The 17,266-nt window shown below is 37.8% G+C and overlaps 1 protein-coding gene across 1 annotated transcript in view; it reads right to left on the bottom strand.

The window, feature by feature from the left end:
* Positions 1-4,269: 4,269 nt before the first annotated feature.
* Positions 4,270-17,266, bottom strand: part of LOC124167646 — a 610,680-nt gene continuing 597,683 nt past the window's right edge. Inside the window, exons 7-8 of the mRNA XM_046545627.1 lie at positions 11,897-12,068; positions 4,270-5,067 (exon numbers count right to left, since the gene is read on the bottom strand). Coding sequence (XP_046401583.1) covers positions 11,956-12,068 — 113 coding nt within the window. The 3' untranslated portion in view covers positions 4,270-5,067; positions 11,897-11,955. The remainder of the gene's footprint in view (positions 5,068-11,896; positions 12,069-17,266) is intronic.

Below are 17,266 nucleotides of genomic sequence, written 5' to 3'. Positions count from 1 at the left end.
TAGTTAAGTGATTTGGTTAGGAATTAACATTCGAGCTTAATATATGAAGCACAAGCTTGCTTCATCGACAGTACGAAAACAATAACAATTAATGCAAAGAATTACTACCATTAGCCCAAATTTTACGTGTTTTATTCATATTTACAATTCATAATTTTATTTCATCACTTGACTTGCTACTAAAAATATCCTCAATGTAGGCTATCAGGTCGATTCTTGAAAAATTTCAAGCTTGTGTTAACACACTAACTCGCCAAATATATTAATAGTTATAGCTTTCAATTAAAACCATATATTACCATAATAATACCATATACTTTGATCAGCCGTTCATTTCCTCAATTGGACAGTATATACAAATACATGCAACGAGTCGAAATTGTTTTCCCCACTATTCGCTGCCTTCTACAATTAAAACTAAAAATTTACTAAATTATAAACACGGGCAGTCGACTTGAATTACTTGCTTGAAAACAAAGGATTTCTCCGAACACCAATAAAGTTTCCGAACAAATATGATTCACCACAAACGTTTAATGGAATATCCATGCACTACATCATTAATGCAATATATATCATGTGGAATTGAATACAAATTGTTTCCTCTATAGACAAGTAAGTTATTCACACAATTAAGTTTCAGTTTATCGGCACAGTTCAGGGTCTATCAAAAATTTCAGTGAGCACATAATAAAATCAGCTGATACGAAAACAATGATAACTGACACAACAGCAGTTTCCACACGATTCACTATTGCTAGATTCACTTTTTCACAGCTGTTCCATCCATCCTCAAATTCACCATCACCCCCCTCTGCTTTTTCCAAATATGCAGCTGAAATATCGATACTATTCCATCATAATACATGAAAGCACAGCTGTGACGTTGCCACCTACTTCATTTCCTAAACAGAGAATGAACACTGAAATTAGGGAGTCATATAATATATAGATAACATTAGAAACGAAAGCTTCTAGTTCATACAGTAAAACGATATCGTCACGAGCAATACAATAAAAGTTGATACATATTAATTCTGATATGCAACAAACAGACTTCGAAGCCTAACACATTTACGAAGAAAATCAAACATATTTAGCTTTCAATGATTATTTCGCATAGCATATATCTCACGGTAAAGGACCGATCGGATATAGGTAAATCATTGAATATTTATGTCCGATAAATCATCATTATAACAACGAAATTATGACCTAACCCACCTGTCTGAAGCCATTGGGAAATTATCACAACCACAACAAACAGCTGATTTCTTAAATGAGATTTTCAAAGCGTATTATATATTTCCAAGGTTTAATATAATTTTTAAATGTAAATAAAGCAATTATTTATAATTTCAAGTCAATATTCCGTAAAATACAGAAAAATATATAAAATATCTTCTCCCTCATTGGTTACGCAAACTGTTCAGAAAGTTTTTCATACGGGAAGAGGCGGAGCTTCCAAATAGCTCGCGCAAGAAATAGCATGCTGCTATTCCGAACAAAATTATTACTACGCTTCATTCATAATACGGGGTCGTTGCTATAATGACCCGCAGAATAGCGTATGCTATTTTTTGCAACGCTTATCCATAATAGCAGCCCTAGTGAGGTGATTCATCCCACGCGTATGGAAAGAAATCTTTGGGAGATAAGTCTCATTTTGTGGGAACCATTAGGAAAAATAGGAAAGGGCTGTTAAGAGAAATAACGACTGCTAAATTAAAGAAAGGCATTTCAGTGCAATGAAAAACTTGTGGAGCAACGGTAAAGAAATGGAAAGATCAGCGCGACGTATTCATGATCTCCACCACCATCAGATTGGAGATAATCCCAATGGGGAAAGAAATCGAAGAGGGGAAGTGGTTACTAAGCCAAAGATGGTGATTGAGTACAATAAAATAAAGGGAGGAATTGACATTGCCCTTTCGTTGTATCACTGCACCCATCGAAAAACAGTGAGGTGGTACCACAAGTTGGCCGATGATGCTCTTTTTGGGACTTGCACTGTTAATGCTTTTATACTGTGGAATGAAACACGGAATCTAGGTGCCCACATGATTTCTCTTCAGCAGTGAAGACGTTAAATTATAGAAGAATGACTGCATATTCTTCGGGATTCGATTGATAGGGTCTAAAAAAATCGACGCACTTCCTGGTAAATGCAAATAACACTGAAGGAAGTCTTCGAAGTCTAATACTTTAGAGGATAAACTATCATTACATAAAATCGAGAATTAGTAGTTTTCGCACTATTTTTAGCGCTGTTTCTTCATTTTAGAAAAGCCCGTGTTGGCTGTCGCGGATGTTACAAAGAATTCTTGCAGACGATGAGACGCAAAGTTGCCCTCAGTAAAGCCAAACGTGTTTCTACAAAAATTTATGATCTGTCCAGATCAGCCGTACCTAAGCCTCCCAAATTTAAATCATTGCACAAATCATCTCCGGATACGATAGCAAATATCATTAGAAGCATAATCAACAATTAAAATTTCTTTAACATTATTTTCAATCATAGCTTTTGAGTGTACACTAAAAAGTTGGAACGCAGATCCAATTGCCTGATGCCCCGTTCACATTACCATCTTTCTTAACCAGCGTAAGATGACGTCAGAACCAACGCGCGTTCACACTTACCATGGTTAGACCCTGGCGACATCTGATGAGTGGTAAATTAATTCCAAATGAAAAATGAATTGACAAGAGCGAATAACTTGTTGGAAGGAAATATAGAATGTGCAGGGAAAAGTTCTTGTGTTAATTGCAATGATTTAAACATATGTGCATATTATGAGCTGCTTATGAATTAAAAATTGCATTCCAGCGTCGACAATCATTGTACCTTGCTACGTAGAAGGTAATTCAAATGTGTTCGTCCAACTAATCATTTCATCCATAGTGTGGCTTGCATTCTTCTACTGCTCTATTTAATACGAATATTAGTGATAATTAGGGTGATATCAACAACATATACTACTACTTGCCCTTGATTCGGATGTGTCGACAAATCATTGATGTAGGTGAAGAAAATCGAGGACCTAATCTTGAGACTTGAGCCTCAATTTGAGACACTTGTGATTTGGGATGGAGATACACTTTTCGCTGCATTACATTCTTAGCTATTATTGCTTTCTGACTTTGGCAAAGGACATGATCCAATCTGATGCTATACCGTAAATTAAAACTCTTTTACCTCTTCTTCAAATGTGGACGAATAACTTGCAGAAATGGGACGATTGTTGAAATTTAACTTATGAAATAAGAGAGAGAACGTGGTAATTTTTGCGATATGTGGTATCACCCGACGTTTCTAAATTTATTTTCTATCGTTACATCTGACTAGCCGTTAGCCTGAAACTTTATATTGATATGGGAAGAACTTTTGTTCAAGGATGAACATAAGTGATCTTTTTCAAACTGGGACAAAGAACTTTTACCAAAACATTAAAATCATTGTGACCTTCGGATTTTTAATATGGTAGTTTCGCACATTTTACTTAATTCTAGCAAAATATTAATATAGATTATTCAATCTGTCCGTAACAATACAATACGAGCTAATAGCTAATTCACTACGAACTATAAAGTATATCGCATAACTTGAATCAGGTTTAAAATCTCATACTATACAACACAGTACGGAATGAATCAATAGCACTTTCCTTTGAATTAATTCTGACGAATATAATTCAACAATAACGACCGTCTCCTCTTCGAAACTTTATTTTCTGTTTTCTTTCCTCCTATCCCACTTCGTTGCTGCTTCGCCTTCTTCTTTTTCTAACCAGCTTTTAACCAACTTGCGTTCACACACGCATGAACTACCGCCAACCATGGTCGGAAAACGGTGGACAGAATCCCAACCACGGTTAACGGGAACTTGCGTTCACACCTCGTTTTGTAACCATGGTCGGGGCTAACCGGCGTAAAAAGGACGTAGTGTGAACGGGGCATGAGCCGCCAAATGGCGTCTCATCAAATTTTAGGCATTGTCAAAAGTGGGGAGACACCCTATGGCGTCGCACGTGAATAAAGTTACAAGCGATAGGGCATCACGTAATGAATGTAAATATACCGAGAAATATTAGTAAAACCCGGAGATAGGCTCAATATCATTATTGCCGTTTGGTAATAGGTTCGAAAATATTCGCCTGGCACACGCGGAATGACAGCAAATTCGGGCCCGGCAGCGAACGTGCTAAAAACTGTAAAACTTAAAAAGGTATGAGAAACAAGGAAGATATTAATGAAATAAGAGACAAGCAATTATTAAAATAACTGGTGGTCATTTATTGCTTAAAATCAAAGTGCCAAATACTATTTTTATTCATAGATACAATTAATAATGCAAATCACATCATCAAATGAAGTGTTGATGCCTCTCAGGGTTACAAATATACACCGATATTATTTCTCTGATCATAGATTTCATTTAAATTCAGTAATATTTGAGTTCCAACGTGTAAATATTTTCTAAAGTAGCATCAATAAAACATGGCAAAACATTCCTGTCATGATGCATTTATAATGTAAACAGTAGATAAGAATAATGGGAGACCTGCTACACTTAAACTATATCAATGTTTAGGTAGGCCATCGGCCAGAATAACAGGGCTGAAATAGGTTGCTGCAGTACCTCCATAAAACCACAATACATCGTTGGAAATAGCTGAAATACGAAAAAGGGAATTTGAATTACACATTTAATGACTGCTTCCACTCAAGGATTTTTAGCATCCTCGTAACACATAGTCACCTCACATTCTTATGACCTGAAGTAAGTCAATTGTTCAGGTTTGCATTTTGAAGAGCCTTGATTAAGCATAATGTCTCCTTTCATGACAGTAAAAGTTGCACATCATAGCACAGCCACCACTGGCCTTTTGAAAGACACCACGATAAATGCATCTTATATAACTTTGAAACAGCACATTGTCTTTCTTCACTGCGTACTACATCTTCACTGTCGTTTGATCCGCACTTCATTGTATCAGTTTTAATCACCAAATGTCCAAATTTGAATCTTTTTCTTATAAACAGGTGCGCTCCATTTCATCAACTGGTCTGGAAAAAGGAAAAAAAGGGTTATGTAAACTTAGTGCTTTTCATAGTGTAAAAGGACTTTTACTTACTATGCTTAATTTATATTTAAGGTTCATTCTTTGGATTCATCACCTTCTCTATTCTAGTATACACACTTAATCTAATATTCAGGATGTGTGTGTTAGATATAGAAAGAGACAATATTGTTTTGTAAACCAAAGATTAAAAACCAGGAGTGAACCTGCAAAAAGCAAGTGGTGAATGAATAAAAATTAGAAAAATTCTACCGATGAAAAATCATTCTCCCTAATATGGATTTCAACACAAAAATTGAGAATACCCAAAATGATTTCAATTAAAATTTTTTTTCCTCATAACAAAAATCATCCATTTTATGTCTACATGGGAAGAGGAAAAAAAATGAAATCCTAATTTAATTTCAATGCAGCTTGTTGTATTGCAATGATTTTGAGGCATGGGAGCAGGGATGGCAAGTGTAGAAATGAAAATGTTTTGTTTCGACCCGGAAGGAAACGAAAATACAAGGCCTAGGTTTAGTTTCATTCCCCCACAAAATTAAAATCACCAAGGAGTTTAATTTTCACCCAGGACAAAACTTTATTCCTGGGAACAAAACTAAATTAATCAAAATCATGCTGCTCATAGTTAAGTTTTGATCCCAGAAGTTGAGTGGAGGGGGAAAAGAGGGAATAGTTATAACCCATTTCATGACAGAATGTATAAAGGTCAAAATATTGAGCTTTATCATATTGCGACTATATACTGTGTTGTGCATTATGGGTGGAAAAGTTCCCCATGCATCTAGAGGCGGTAGAGCAAACCTCAATTTCATTCAACCATACTTTGTACTCAGTGAGTGGGTCAAAACTAAACTGTTCGAAGGTGAAGCACATGGTCCTCCCCGGTGCAAAAAATAATCTGCTTCGTTTTGTCCCATAGGTTTAGTTTAGTTTCCACCTGAGGTAGTTTTGACTCTGATTTTGTTTTGACCCTGGGTTTAGCTCCCCGGGTTTTATTCTTTTTTTTCATGTTTCTATATTTCGAAGGATCTAAGGTTTTCCCGGCGAATAGACTGGAGGAAGAGTTCTCGGGTTTCCAGCCGGGTCCAAGGGTTTTTCTGCACCGACGTTTCGAAGGCTAAGTCTCCCATCGTCTTCAGGGTGAATGTAATAAGTCAAGATGTGTCCGTCTTATATACCTTTGCATTGGGTTCAGGTGGGCTCTGATTGGTCGACGGTCGGGCCAATGCATGTCCTCTCCCCCTTCAGTTTTTTCAGGGCTGGTTTCCACGCATTGCTCAGATGGAAGCCAGCGTCTCTGTTCATTTTTCTCTTCTCAAGTTTTATTTCCACTGCTTCCTTTACGACACGGTCCCAGTAATTGTTGGCATGGCATATTATTTCTGTGTCTTGAAATTTTATGCTGTGTCCATTGTCTAAACTATGCTCGGCCACCGCAGACTTATTGGTGTGAATGCGGCCAAGTGTACATTGGGGAGACCAGACGCACCTTTGAAAAACGGCTGAAGGAACATGAGAGATGCATCAGGCTGTACTACCCCAATAAGTCTGCGGTGGCCGAGCATAGTTTAGAAAATGGACACTGCATAAAATTTCAAGACACAGAAATAATATGCCATGCCAACAATTACTGGGACCGTGTCGTAAAGGAAGCAGTGGAAATAACACTTGAGAAGGGAAAAATGAACAGAGGTTTCCATCTGAGCAATGCGTGGAAACCAGCCCTGAAAAAACTGAAGGGGGAGAGGACACGCATTGGCCCGACCGTCGACCAATCAGAGCCCACCTGAACCCAATGGGAAGGTATATAAGATGGACACTTCTTGGCTAATCCATTCACCCTGAAGACGATGGGAGACTTAGCCTTCGAAACGTCAGTGCAGAAAAACCCTTGGACCCGGCTGGAAACCCGAGAACTCTTCCTCCTTTCTATATTTCGTTTCCAGGAATGAAACTATTGATATTTTTCTGGTTTTGACTTTCGATTTTAATTGCCATCCCTGCTTGGGAGTCAGTCTTACAGAGGCAAAGCTAATAGATAATCAAAGAGGCTGAGAATACCCTAAATGATTTCAGTTAAATATATATCATGCATGTAAGTTGAATCACCCATTATGTGCAGTAGAACTTTGCTTTAGGAAACCAATCCATTCCGGGGAAATGATGGTAAAGTGAGATTCATCCTATGTTGAATCTACATTATCTGTTGACAAATGTGAATGTTGTTATGCTAAAAAATGTGTTTCCATAACAAATAAGCCACATAATTACATACCGTATTTGTCTGAATATAGTCCCCGCTTTTTTTCCAAAAATGCCTGTGGTAAAAGTGAAGGGGGGACTATATTCCTATGCATTTTTTAAAATTTTTCTCAAAACTGAAGCATCAAAATTAGGGGGGGGGGACTATATTCAGAGTGGGACTATATTCAGAGAAATACAGTAATTTATAAATATTGTGGGAGTGGAAACAAAATTGCAAAAATTTTAAATTTTTAAAATCCCTTGCAAAATCATCCCTAATTGTACTTTGAATTCATCATAAATCAATGCCAGCATAATGTAAGGGTGTTTATGTTTTTGAGAAATTGGGGTAAAAAATGATATGAAATTAAATATTTGACCTAAATTTCCACTGAGCACATAGTCTTGAAATATTTTGGAGGCGCAGCTTGGGAGTCAGACTACCAGAGTAGAGCAAACAACATAATAGCACATGCAAAAATTCTCATCTCTCACCATTATATATGTGTCAGCAGGATTATTGAGTGCCAATACACTCTTCTAGATATAGACATATGGTCAAGGGAAGGCCATTTGAGACAAGGTTATACAAGTTGGGGCTGAGATATTAAATGAGGCTCACTCAAGACTTATGAAAGCTGAAGATTATCTGATTTCAGATTAAAAATTGTACATAAAATGAAGTCATATGATCAATATTTACCAACGTCCAATACATGCATCCAAATTATTTTTATGGGCCCATTGGGAAGTACACTTCTTGATTACTTAAGCTTTGCCACTGCATGCAACCACAAAAAACCACAGAGGACACTGCCGTAGCAATGACTTTTCAGTATGTGCTTTGAATGCGATATAAAGGGATCTAAGTCCACACCCAGGTGAAGGCTGATGATTTTTCCTCTAGATGCAAAATTACTTCTATACTTAACCTTTCTATCTTACCTTCAGAGTATTTGGTGTCTTTCATGAAAGTAACTATGTAGTCTCTCATCATGGCTATATTTAATTGGAAGATGAAATAATCCATGCACTATATTCTCAGCAAATTTGAAGCTCCAGAAATCCATACGCAGAGAAGAAAATGTTCATGCCACGTGCAGAAAAAAATACACGGAATTGTGTCTCCATAACTGGATTTGGATTCAAATCAGTGCATATTTAAAAAAAATATAATAACGAAAAGGAAGTCCAACATGCAGGGAAAAAATATACATAGCATTGGTTGTAATGCAGAGGAGTCAGGGAATGGAAAAAGGATGAAGAGAATACGATAATTCTTCGAATAAGTTGTTCAGCGGTAAAATTACTGCAGATAGAGTGTGGGCAGTCATAAGGCACGAAAATTCCAAAGAGGAAAACTCATTTGCCTTGACTGGAGTCAGAACTTGGGTCTAAAGGGATAGAGTAACTTGTGGGCATTGGCGTATCCAGGTTTGAATCATGGTCAAGGTAAATGATTTTTCCTCTATGGAACTTTTACTTTTCATGTGGTCTTGTGGGTTATTGCATTAAATGTATATCCCTGTAATTTCAAAAGTTTTCATCCCTGTAGGCCAGAAATAGCCAGATTCCATGTTCCAATTGCTTGCTTTCTGGTATTTCTCAGTCTTTTAAACATTATGCTGCAATTAATAAGAACTAGGTTGTGGTCTGAGTCTGCATCCACTGCAGGGAACCTGCTGCATACTAGTATTTCTAAGTATTTATTTTACCATGATGGGATCTAAATGATATATGTATTCCTGTATCCCTTTGGCTCTTTTGTATGATCATGCCCATGCTCATAATCCTATCGAATTAATGATAATTTTCCTGTCTTGTTTTTTTATTCTTCCTTATCTGACTGAAGTAGCACGATATTCCTATCACCAGAGGTGTCATGGTGCCGGAACGTGCCGGAATTCCGGCTCTGGGCAACAAAAGACATAGTAGTCAAATAATACTTTTATGAATTTGGTCGTCTCATAATTTCTAATTTATTCATTCGTAACAGAGCCAAAAAAATTTGTAATAAACTGTAAATAACGTATTGTAATAAAAAACACTCAGTGATATTTCACTTCTAAAGAAAGTTAAGGAACGTGCGTGTTGGCACTGCTAATTTTGCCATGACGTCACTGCCTGTCACCCATCGCTTGTTGATTTTTCTGATCTTTGCATTCCCTAATTAATTTCTCAAGCTTTTTATACCTCCATCTACCTCTTCCTCCCCATGATTTCTAGTTGGAAGGTACCATTTGAATCACCATAAGATTGGTGGGTTGTGCCTTAATTTCTAACACCAATTTCTGCCACAATTGCCTATCAGCTCTTAATCTTCTCCTATCCAGTTCCTGTTTAATATCATACTATGGCTATTCCTCATTGTCTGTCCTTCCCACCACTATAAATTACTGTCAACCTATCACTCCAGTAGTCCCCTCTATCCATCCATCTGACCTCACACAGTCCCAAAATATCTATTCTCACAGTCTCCATTTCCCTTTTAATATTTTCCTCCTGTCTTGAGATTTCCATGAAATTCACAGCAGTCTTCATTCCATTTAAACAGATGATATCATGCAGGAACAGCATTAGTCTCCAAGACCAACAGAAATCATGTCATAATAGAAATGCATGGTTGAATAAGTATGTGTAGGATTTTTTCTCACAGAATATACACATAAACATAATAAATACATAACTAGCTGCAATGCAAAAATTTCCAATACATGCAAGTAGTATTACTGCTCTGAGTGAGATGTGTGAAGAACACCACAGCTTTTTTGGGAGGTTTCAATATTTCAGATTCTTCATTACTTCTTTTATTTTATTTTTAGAGGTATGTATTACAACCTATGCAGAAAATATTGCTACATACCATCAAGATTTCATGCATTGAAACTTCACTTTGGCTCTGGTGCACTTTGAATATTCAGATATTTCTAAGATAGGAATGAATTTGTGCACACATTAAGCCAGTGGTGTTGCCAGGAATTTGAAAATGATGGGGGGGGGGGGGGGGGGGGGGGGGGGGGGGGGGGGGGTTAACCAGAGATTTTGGAACCCTTCAACACCTCTATAAAAAAAATGGAAAAGTATGGAAAGAAAAGTATGGAAAACACCTCTGGGCAAAGGGAGGTCCTCCTCCGGCAAACTTTGGGATTTATGATACTGAAAACATGATTTTTTGATCTCAGAAACAGTAGTATTGAATGAGTATTTTTTTAAAGTTACCTATTTATTGGAAAGAAAATAGATTTAAACGAATGTTTTCCATACTTTCAAAACACACTCATACCAGAATACACCCCAAAAATGAAGATATCATGTTATAAATATGCCTATATAGGTCTTTAATCATCGAATATTCACAGCATGCTTTACTTAATTCATGAATTTAAATTCATGGTGAAGCAAAAACCCATTTCTGTTCCACAAACTTTTATTTGCTGTCGCCTAGTTTAGATGGCTGTAGCATCATTCTCTAGACAATTTGCCATTGAAACTAATCAACAGCATATAAAAATGCTTTTCTTTGCGGTCGCCTAGTTTCGACGGCTGTAGCATCATTCTCAAGACTATTTGCCATTGAAACTAGTCAACACCATGTAAAAGGTTGTGGAACAGTACTGGGTTTTTTTGCTTCACCATGAATATCTCATCGTTCCAACAAATACACTAAAATCAATTGATTTCATCATGAATTTAAACCTACATTACTTAAAATGCATACGGATATTTCAAAATTTTTAACTAATACAGTTGAGGACCTCAAATCCAGAATCCACAAACCTGGAAGACCAGAAATCCGGAACGGCTCACGGCTTACTTTGCTACATAAGCATCTACATATATGTGTCATGAGTGACCGCATGCACACCCTTCACTATGTAAAAATACGAGTGATGAAAAAAGTCATCAGCTTCACTCTCCTTGATTATACGACTTAAGAGAAATGGAGAATTCACCTGTCCTACTTTAAATCCAAGAGGAGTTAATAAAAATGAGAAATACCTTTGGGAAGGCCCTCAAGACCAGAAATCCAGAAGAACCAGAAATCCAGAAACCCTTTCCCAGGCTTTCCGGATCTGAGGTCCTGAACTGTACTAACTAGTTGCACAAGGTTATTGGCTTAACTCAGAATATATATATGTACCTACCTATGTACATGCATTAAATATTGTATATTTAAATAATTAATTAAGCATTGCATAGAGAGCATAAGAATGGTAGACTTAGTGGAGCTAATAAAAATAACTGCCATTGCTTTTCAAGCATTACACTTTCCACCATGGTAGTGTGTAGGTTTCTTTCTAATGCTGAAGATATGTTGGGGGCTTATAACTAGGGAAGAATTATGGGATTGCACAATAGTTTTACAAAAAAGTAAGACAAAAATAGCTATTATTATAAAAAGTTGGGCCGATTAATTGGCCTGTGTGAGTTTTTGCATAACCAACAGGGTCTGACATAGAAACAACCTACTCGCTGTAAAAAGGTTCGATACGTGGCATTGTTTTTCATGATTCTATTGATACAAATTAGATGAGGATTAAAGGACATAAGAGTTTTATACTAACCATTCCACCAAATCAGTGTAAACATATAAACAGCACTTTGTCTGAAAGCGGATCTACAGTCACTCCCATGGCTCAGAGCGCATGAGCAGGAGCCGGATGCAGAAGCCGAGCAGCATGACAGAGAAGAGGTGAGTACAGGAACTGTGGGTGTGGAGGTGGAGTCTCGATCCTCCTGAAAGAAAGGACATAAAAAGTCAGTGGCAGTCTCAGAGTTGAGCAATATCATGACCTGGAGCAGGCATGCAGCCAGAAATTTTCTTCAGGGGGACTTGGGTGGTACGTGGGTTTTCTGTACAGGTAATTTTCTGTCAATTGGCATGCACCTTACATTCCATTAAATAAGTAATTAATTTTGTTAGCGTAATGCTGAAGTTATTTGTCATCATTGACTTTTACCAAAGTAAATCATGGCTTGGGCATCATAGGAGTTTGTTCCTGAAATCCACCTGGTTGTTAAAAAAATATCAACTTAAGAGCCAAGGGCTTGTTTCTTTCCCACAATCACATTTTACTATGAGGATTTTGTTCGGTGGTCTTCAGACCGTTAAACAAGATTTTAACATAGGGCTGATGAGAAGACAAGCACTCTACTCACTAGATTACCATTACACAGTCCTAATATACAGACTGTCCCAAGGGTCGTGTGTCATTTTTGACTTGTAATTTTTGTAAATTTGTATCGAGCAATATTCATGAAAATTGGCAGACTTATGGGGAAAGGTCCTAAGTTTTGTTGAGTGTAAGCAAAATTTTACAATTTTGACCTTTTGACCTGAAAATGTGGGTCCAAACCAAAAATTTGAATTTGCCCTAAGGGGGTTTCAATATTAAAAAAATCGAAATAGAAAAAAGACTGAATTACATTGACTAAGATGTCAATTATTAGGTTTTCGGACATGAGAAACCCGAAAATAACACTTTTATTTACGAAAATTCAACTGTTGACCCAGTAAGGCCACCGTCAAGGTCATAAGGATGGCAAAAGGAATAGCATACCAACAAAGGTGTTGATCCAAGGGTTTTATAGGGTGCCCAAGTCATTGGTATTGTCCAAATACCCGTATTATTCATTTATTGACCTCCGAGGGCAATAATGGGGGTCAAAGGTCATAGAGTTAAACGTCGGGCCATCATGACAATCAGCATGTCAAACCATGGGTTTTGAAGGGTGCCAAAGTCAGTTAGGCAGTTCATAGATCTGTATTGTTGATTTTTTGACCTCCGAGGGTCACAATGGGGGTCAAAGGAAATAGAGTTAAGCGTCGGGTCATCATGACAACCAATGTGTCAAACCATAGGTTATGAAGGGTGCCAAAGTCAGTTTTTCAGTTCATAGATCCATATAACAGATTTTTTTGACCCCCGAGAGTCATAAGGGGGGTCAAAGGTCATAGAGAAAATATGCAACACGCTTGCCCCCACCCTTCCTTCCATATGTAAATATTGTACCAAAATGTTTGGTGTAGGACTAATCTTTTTCGAAATATCTCTCTCATATCAGCCACAGGCTTCAAGGACATTGAGGGTTTCAAAATTTTACTTGGAAAAAAATGTTATAAAAAAAAAGGATTTTTTCTCTGTGAAATGCTCACGCTTCATGTGGTCTTACAGATAATTCTATTAAATGCATACCCCTGTAATTTGAAATTTTTTCATTTCAACAAGCAAGAAATAACCAGATTCCATATTCTTATACTTTGCCTTTTGTTTTTCATGTCTTTTCAACCTTATGTTGTAACTTATAAGTGTCATGCTTTTTTTCATTCTTGCTAGATGTCACGCAAGAATTTAAATTGTAGGGTATGCCCAGGATTTTTCAGATATGGCAATATTTGTATACAACTTACTGTGGGGCAAAAAAATTGAACCTTCTGGGAATATTTACTATACTATGCATTGAGGTCCAAAGTAATGCTACTGGACGTAGCTTTTCCCTCTGATTTCTCATGGGTGGCAGTAATTACGCATATCTAGTCTAGATACATATTGCAATTTAGCCGGCCTCGGTGGCAGCGGGGTAACGTTCTCGCCTGCCAAACAAGAGGTCGCGGGTTCGAGTCCCGCCTGGGTAGGTTTCCCCAGTCCAGTACGTTTACTTGTTACATTTGTTGAACACCCCGGTGTAAAATGGCCAATAAGAGCTGTGTCTGGTGGTTTGAGAATAAAATATAAAAAAATAAATACGAATTTTAATGATTTATGACTTCCTACTCCTCCAGAATAGGGTTGTACACTCTTGACCAAAAATTATAACGTCACGAGGGGTGGATAGAGAGCATTAATAGGACTCCTAGTGAGATCATCCCATCTGCCAGCGCTCTCATCCCTCCCTTTCGTATCCCCTCTGTGGTAGCAATTCGCCCTTTGGATCTCCATATTTCATATTAAATACAGGAGATTTGAATGAGGGGGGAGTCATCTCCTTGACCTGTACCTAGCTGGTCTGCACTCTCACAAGACCCAGGACTCCTTCACCTCCTATGCCGGTCTGCGCCCTCGCAATACCAGCGGCTACTCCTCCTATCTCCCACAGCCGCCACCGTGCTCCGAACATCTTATTGCAATGTATATATAATAAATAGCGGCCAACCAATCAATTACTTTTATTCCTCCCTAAATGTCATGACGATGTTAATTCGTTACAATTTGATGGATATTCCATTGGTTCGGGTGCCCTTGGAGGGGGCGATTTGATCGATAGATTTTACTTATTTATGGTAAAATCTTCCAAAATCGTTGGCACAATAAATATGGTTTTGCTAGTAGTGGGCCCTGGTCATTCTCATAGAGGTGAGGGTTTTCCCTCTCCCACCCACAGTGGTGCCACCACCAAGGTAGGGATAGGGAAGGAAGGGTTTGGTTGGAAGGATCCCAGCCATCATTTAGGTCACGAGGGCTACCATTAGCACACCATGCTTTGCTGTTCCTACAGAAATGAAAGGGTATTCTATAATTATGAATTTTCCAAAGATTTATCCATAGATAATTTGGTGGAAAGAGGGAAAGTTAACTGATTATGAAGAAAAACCGTCCTAACTTCTCCACTCCCTCATGAATCCAAAATAGAAAATGAAAAAGTTGCTGCCCACTTTTCACGAGTTGCTGATGTCATAAGAGTTTTGATTCAATGATTCATTCAAGGAGACCTTTTAAGTTTGGGAAGAAATCGCTTACAAGACGTTTAGAAATAAAGAACCATGCGAGGACATTTTGCGAAACAGAGGTGTACCTAACAAGAGGTGACATGTTCGGCAAAAGTGTGTGACCTAATAAAATCACAGCTAAAGCTTAAAGGCCATAGATTTTTCACTGCAGATAATTAGATAGGTACGCGATGGATTGAGAAATGAAAAAAGGTTCTACTTATTTTCCAAACTCTATCTAAATCGACAGTAAAATAAAATCATTATTCGAGCCTGTGAGATTCAAAATTTGAAAGATAATGGTTATGCAACCCACACAACACAAAACATTTCCACCCCGTATTTTCTGAGGGTACTGCAAGTTACTTTCAGCTCTGACTCTTAGGCAGGGGGGTGGGGGGCTTCGGGAGCTCTCCCCCCCCCCAATCATCCACTGAGAAGGCCACTTGCCTAGGGGCACCTATTTTCTGACACTCCACTTTTCATTAGTTTTTTTTTTATTCAGTTACATTCAGTGGCGTATACAGATGGGGGGCGCAAGGCGCGCGCGCCTCCCCCTTGCGGGCTCGCCCGTATTGCCAAACATAGCAGAACCACAATAGGGTAGTTTCCTTCATCAAAGAAAACGAAAGGCATTGATTGCGATTCGTTACCCACCAGTAATGTATTCATAATATACAAATTATTTGGTTGTAGAAATACCGGTTTAGACGAATGGCAACGGTCAATTTCAACCTCATTTGAAAAAGGCCAGATTGGCGCCCATGCGATTCCACTCCACGTGACGTCACAGGGACCTAGTTTCTATACGAGTAGATAGGAGTTTTACATCGTCTGAGATTACCAATGCATGCAAGAGGCCCAGAGCTCAGGGAAACATGTCTTAATAATCACCTATTTAAACTGCCTATGGTCGGAAAGTTTCCTTCGTTTGATAAGGAATTAATAATCCTTATTTAAGCCAAGCGCTACCAGCTAGCAGGGTACTCGGCTACCTGCTAGCATCCTGCGTCGTATCATCGCTCAAAGCCTTTCCCCAAGGTCACCTCACTTGCGGCCGCGGGAACCAGGACGACGCCACACGGAGTTATCCCAGCATTCATAATTAGCCGTCGCGTTTTCGCGCGCTTGAAAATTTTCACTTTTCATTTAATCGCGAAAAATAGATATCGCCATTTAAAAATCTAAAAGCGTAAAATACGTACTCCAGGAGTAATAATCTTTCGATTTAGGCAAAAAAAATAATAGGAAACCGCCCTACTACAACTTTTTATATCATAAGATGGCAGTGTCTTCTATCTGTGTGCAATAAATTTAACTAATATTTTCTTGAACTCTGCATGTGACTTGAATTTTTTATCAAGGTAGAAGTAAAGGTAACTCAAGATATCTTTTGCCCCACCCTCGAGTTTTTTCTGTATCCGCTAAATTTAATTTTCAGCCTCATTTAAATGAAGAATTTGCTGATTTATTCTTAAGTATGGTTTCCCAATACATGAGAATTGACGACTAAATCTCAGATTGGCAAAAATGACTACCCAAATACCACCCAAGCAAATTTCTAGCTTCGTATCTGTTTCAAATTATTTTCGCTTAAATAGTTTAAGCTTTTTTGCGTCTATAATTTGTTATTAAATTTTATTCGAAGTAATATTACACTACATACTAGTTCTTCATGAAAATTTGAGAACCTATAATATGGCGGTATTACCAATGGCGTAGAGGGATATGCAACCACCTGAAATAATCAAACTCATTGGCAGTGATTAGGTGGCAGCCGTTATGAAAGGTAGTTGTACGAAAAACGGAGTGTCAGGGGGTAAATGCCCCTGGTTAGTAACCTCCTCGGCGGATGTGTATTTTTTGCACCGCGGTGTATATTTTTTTATCGCATTTAAAAATCCGGAAATTTATATAGGCGACGAAGGCAAAAAATTACTGTGCTCATTACAAATACAATTCGTTGTCAGTTAGAAGTAGCATTTCGCTTTGATAAAATAGCAAACCGAAGGAGCGTAATAAAATAAAATTCTTGAGTAAAAATAAAATAACGCCACCCCAATGTATGGAAAAATTTTATTTATTAACATATTAATGCTGAAATGTGATTAAAAATGCACTGTGTAAAAATAAATGAATATAGAGCTACATCTGGCTTACTGAGATAGAAAAATTATGAGGTAAAATAAACATCAAGTGAATAAATTGTGTATTCTGCTCCGTAATG

Source organism: Ischnura elegans, chromosome 11 (genome assembly GCF_921293095.1).
Source record: "Ischnura elegans chromosome 11, ioIscEleg1.1, whole genome shotgun sequence".
Classification (NCBI taxonomy): Eukaryota; Metazoa; Arthropoda; class Insecta; order Odonata; family Coenagrionidae; genus Ischnura; species Ischnura elegans.
The sequence above is the reverse complement of the archived record's forward strand: the minus strand, read 5'-3'. Positions and strand labels throughout refer to the sequence as shown.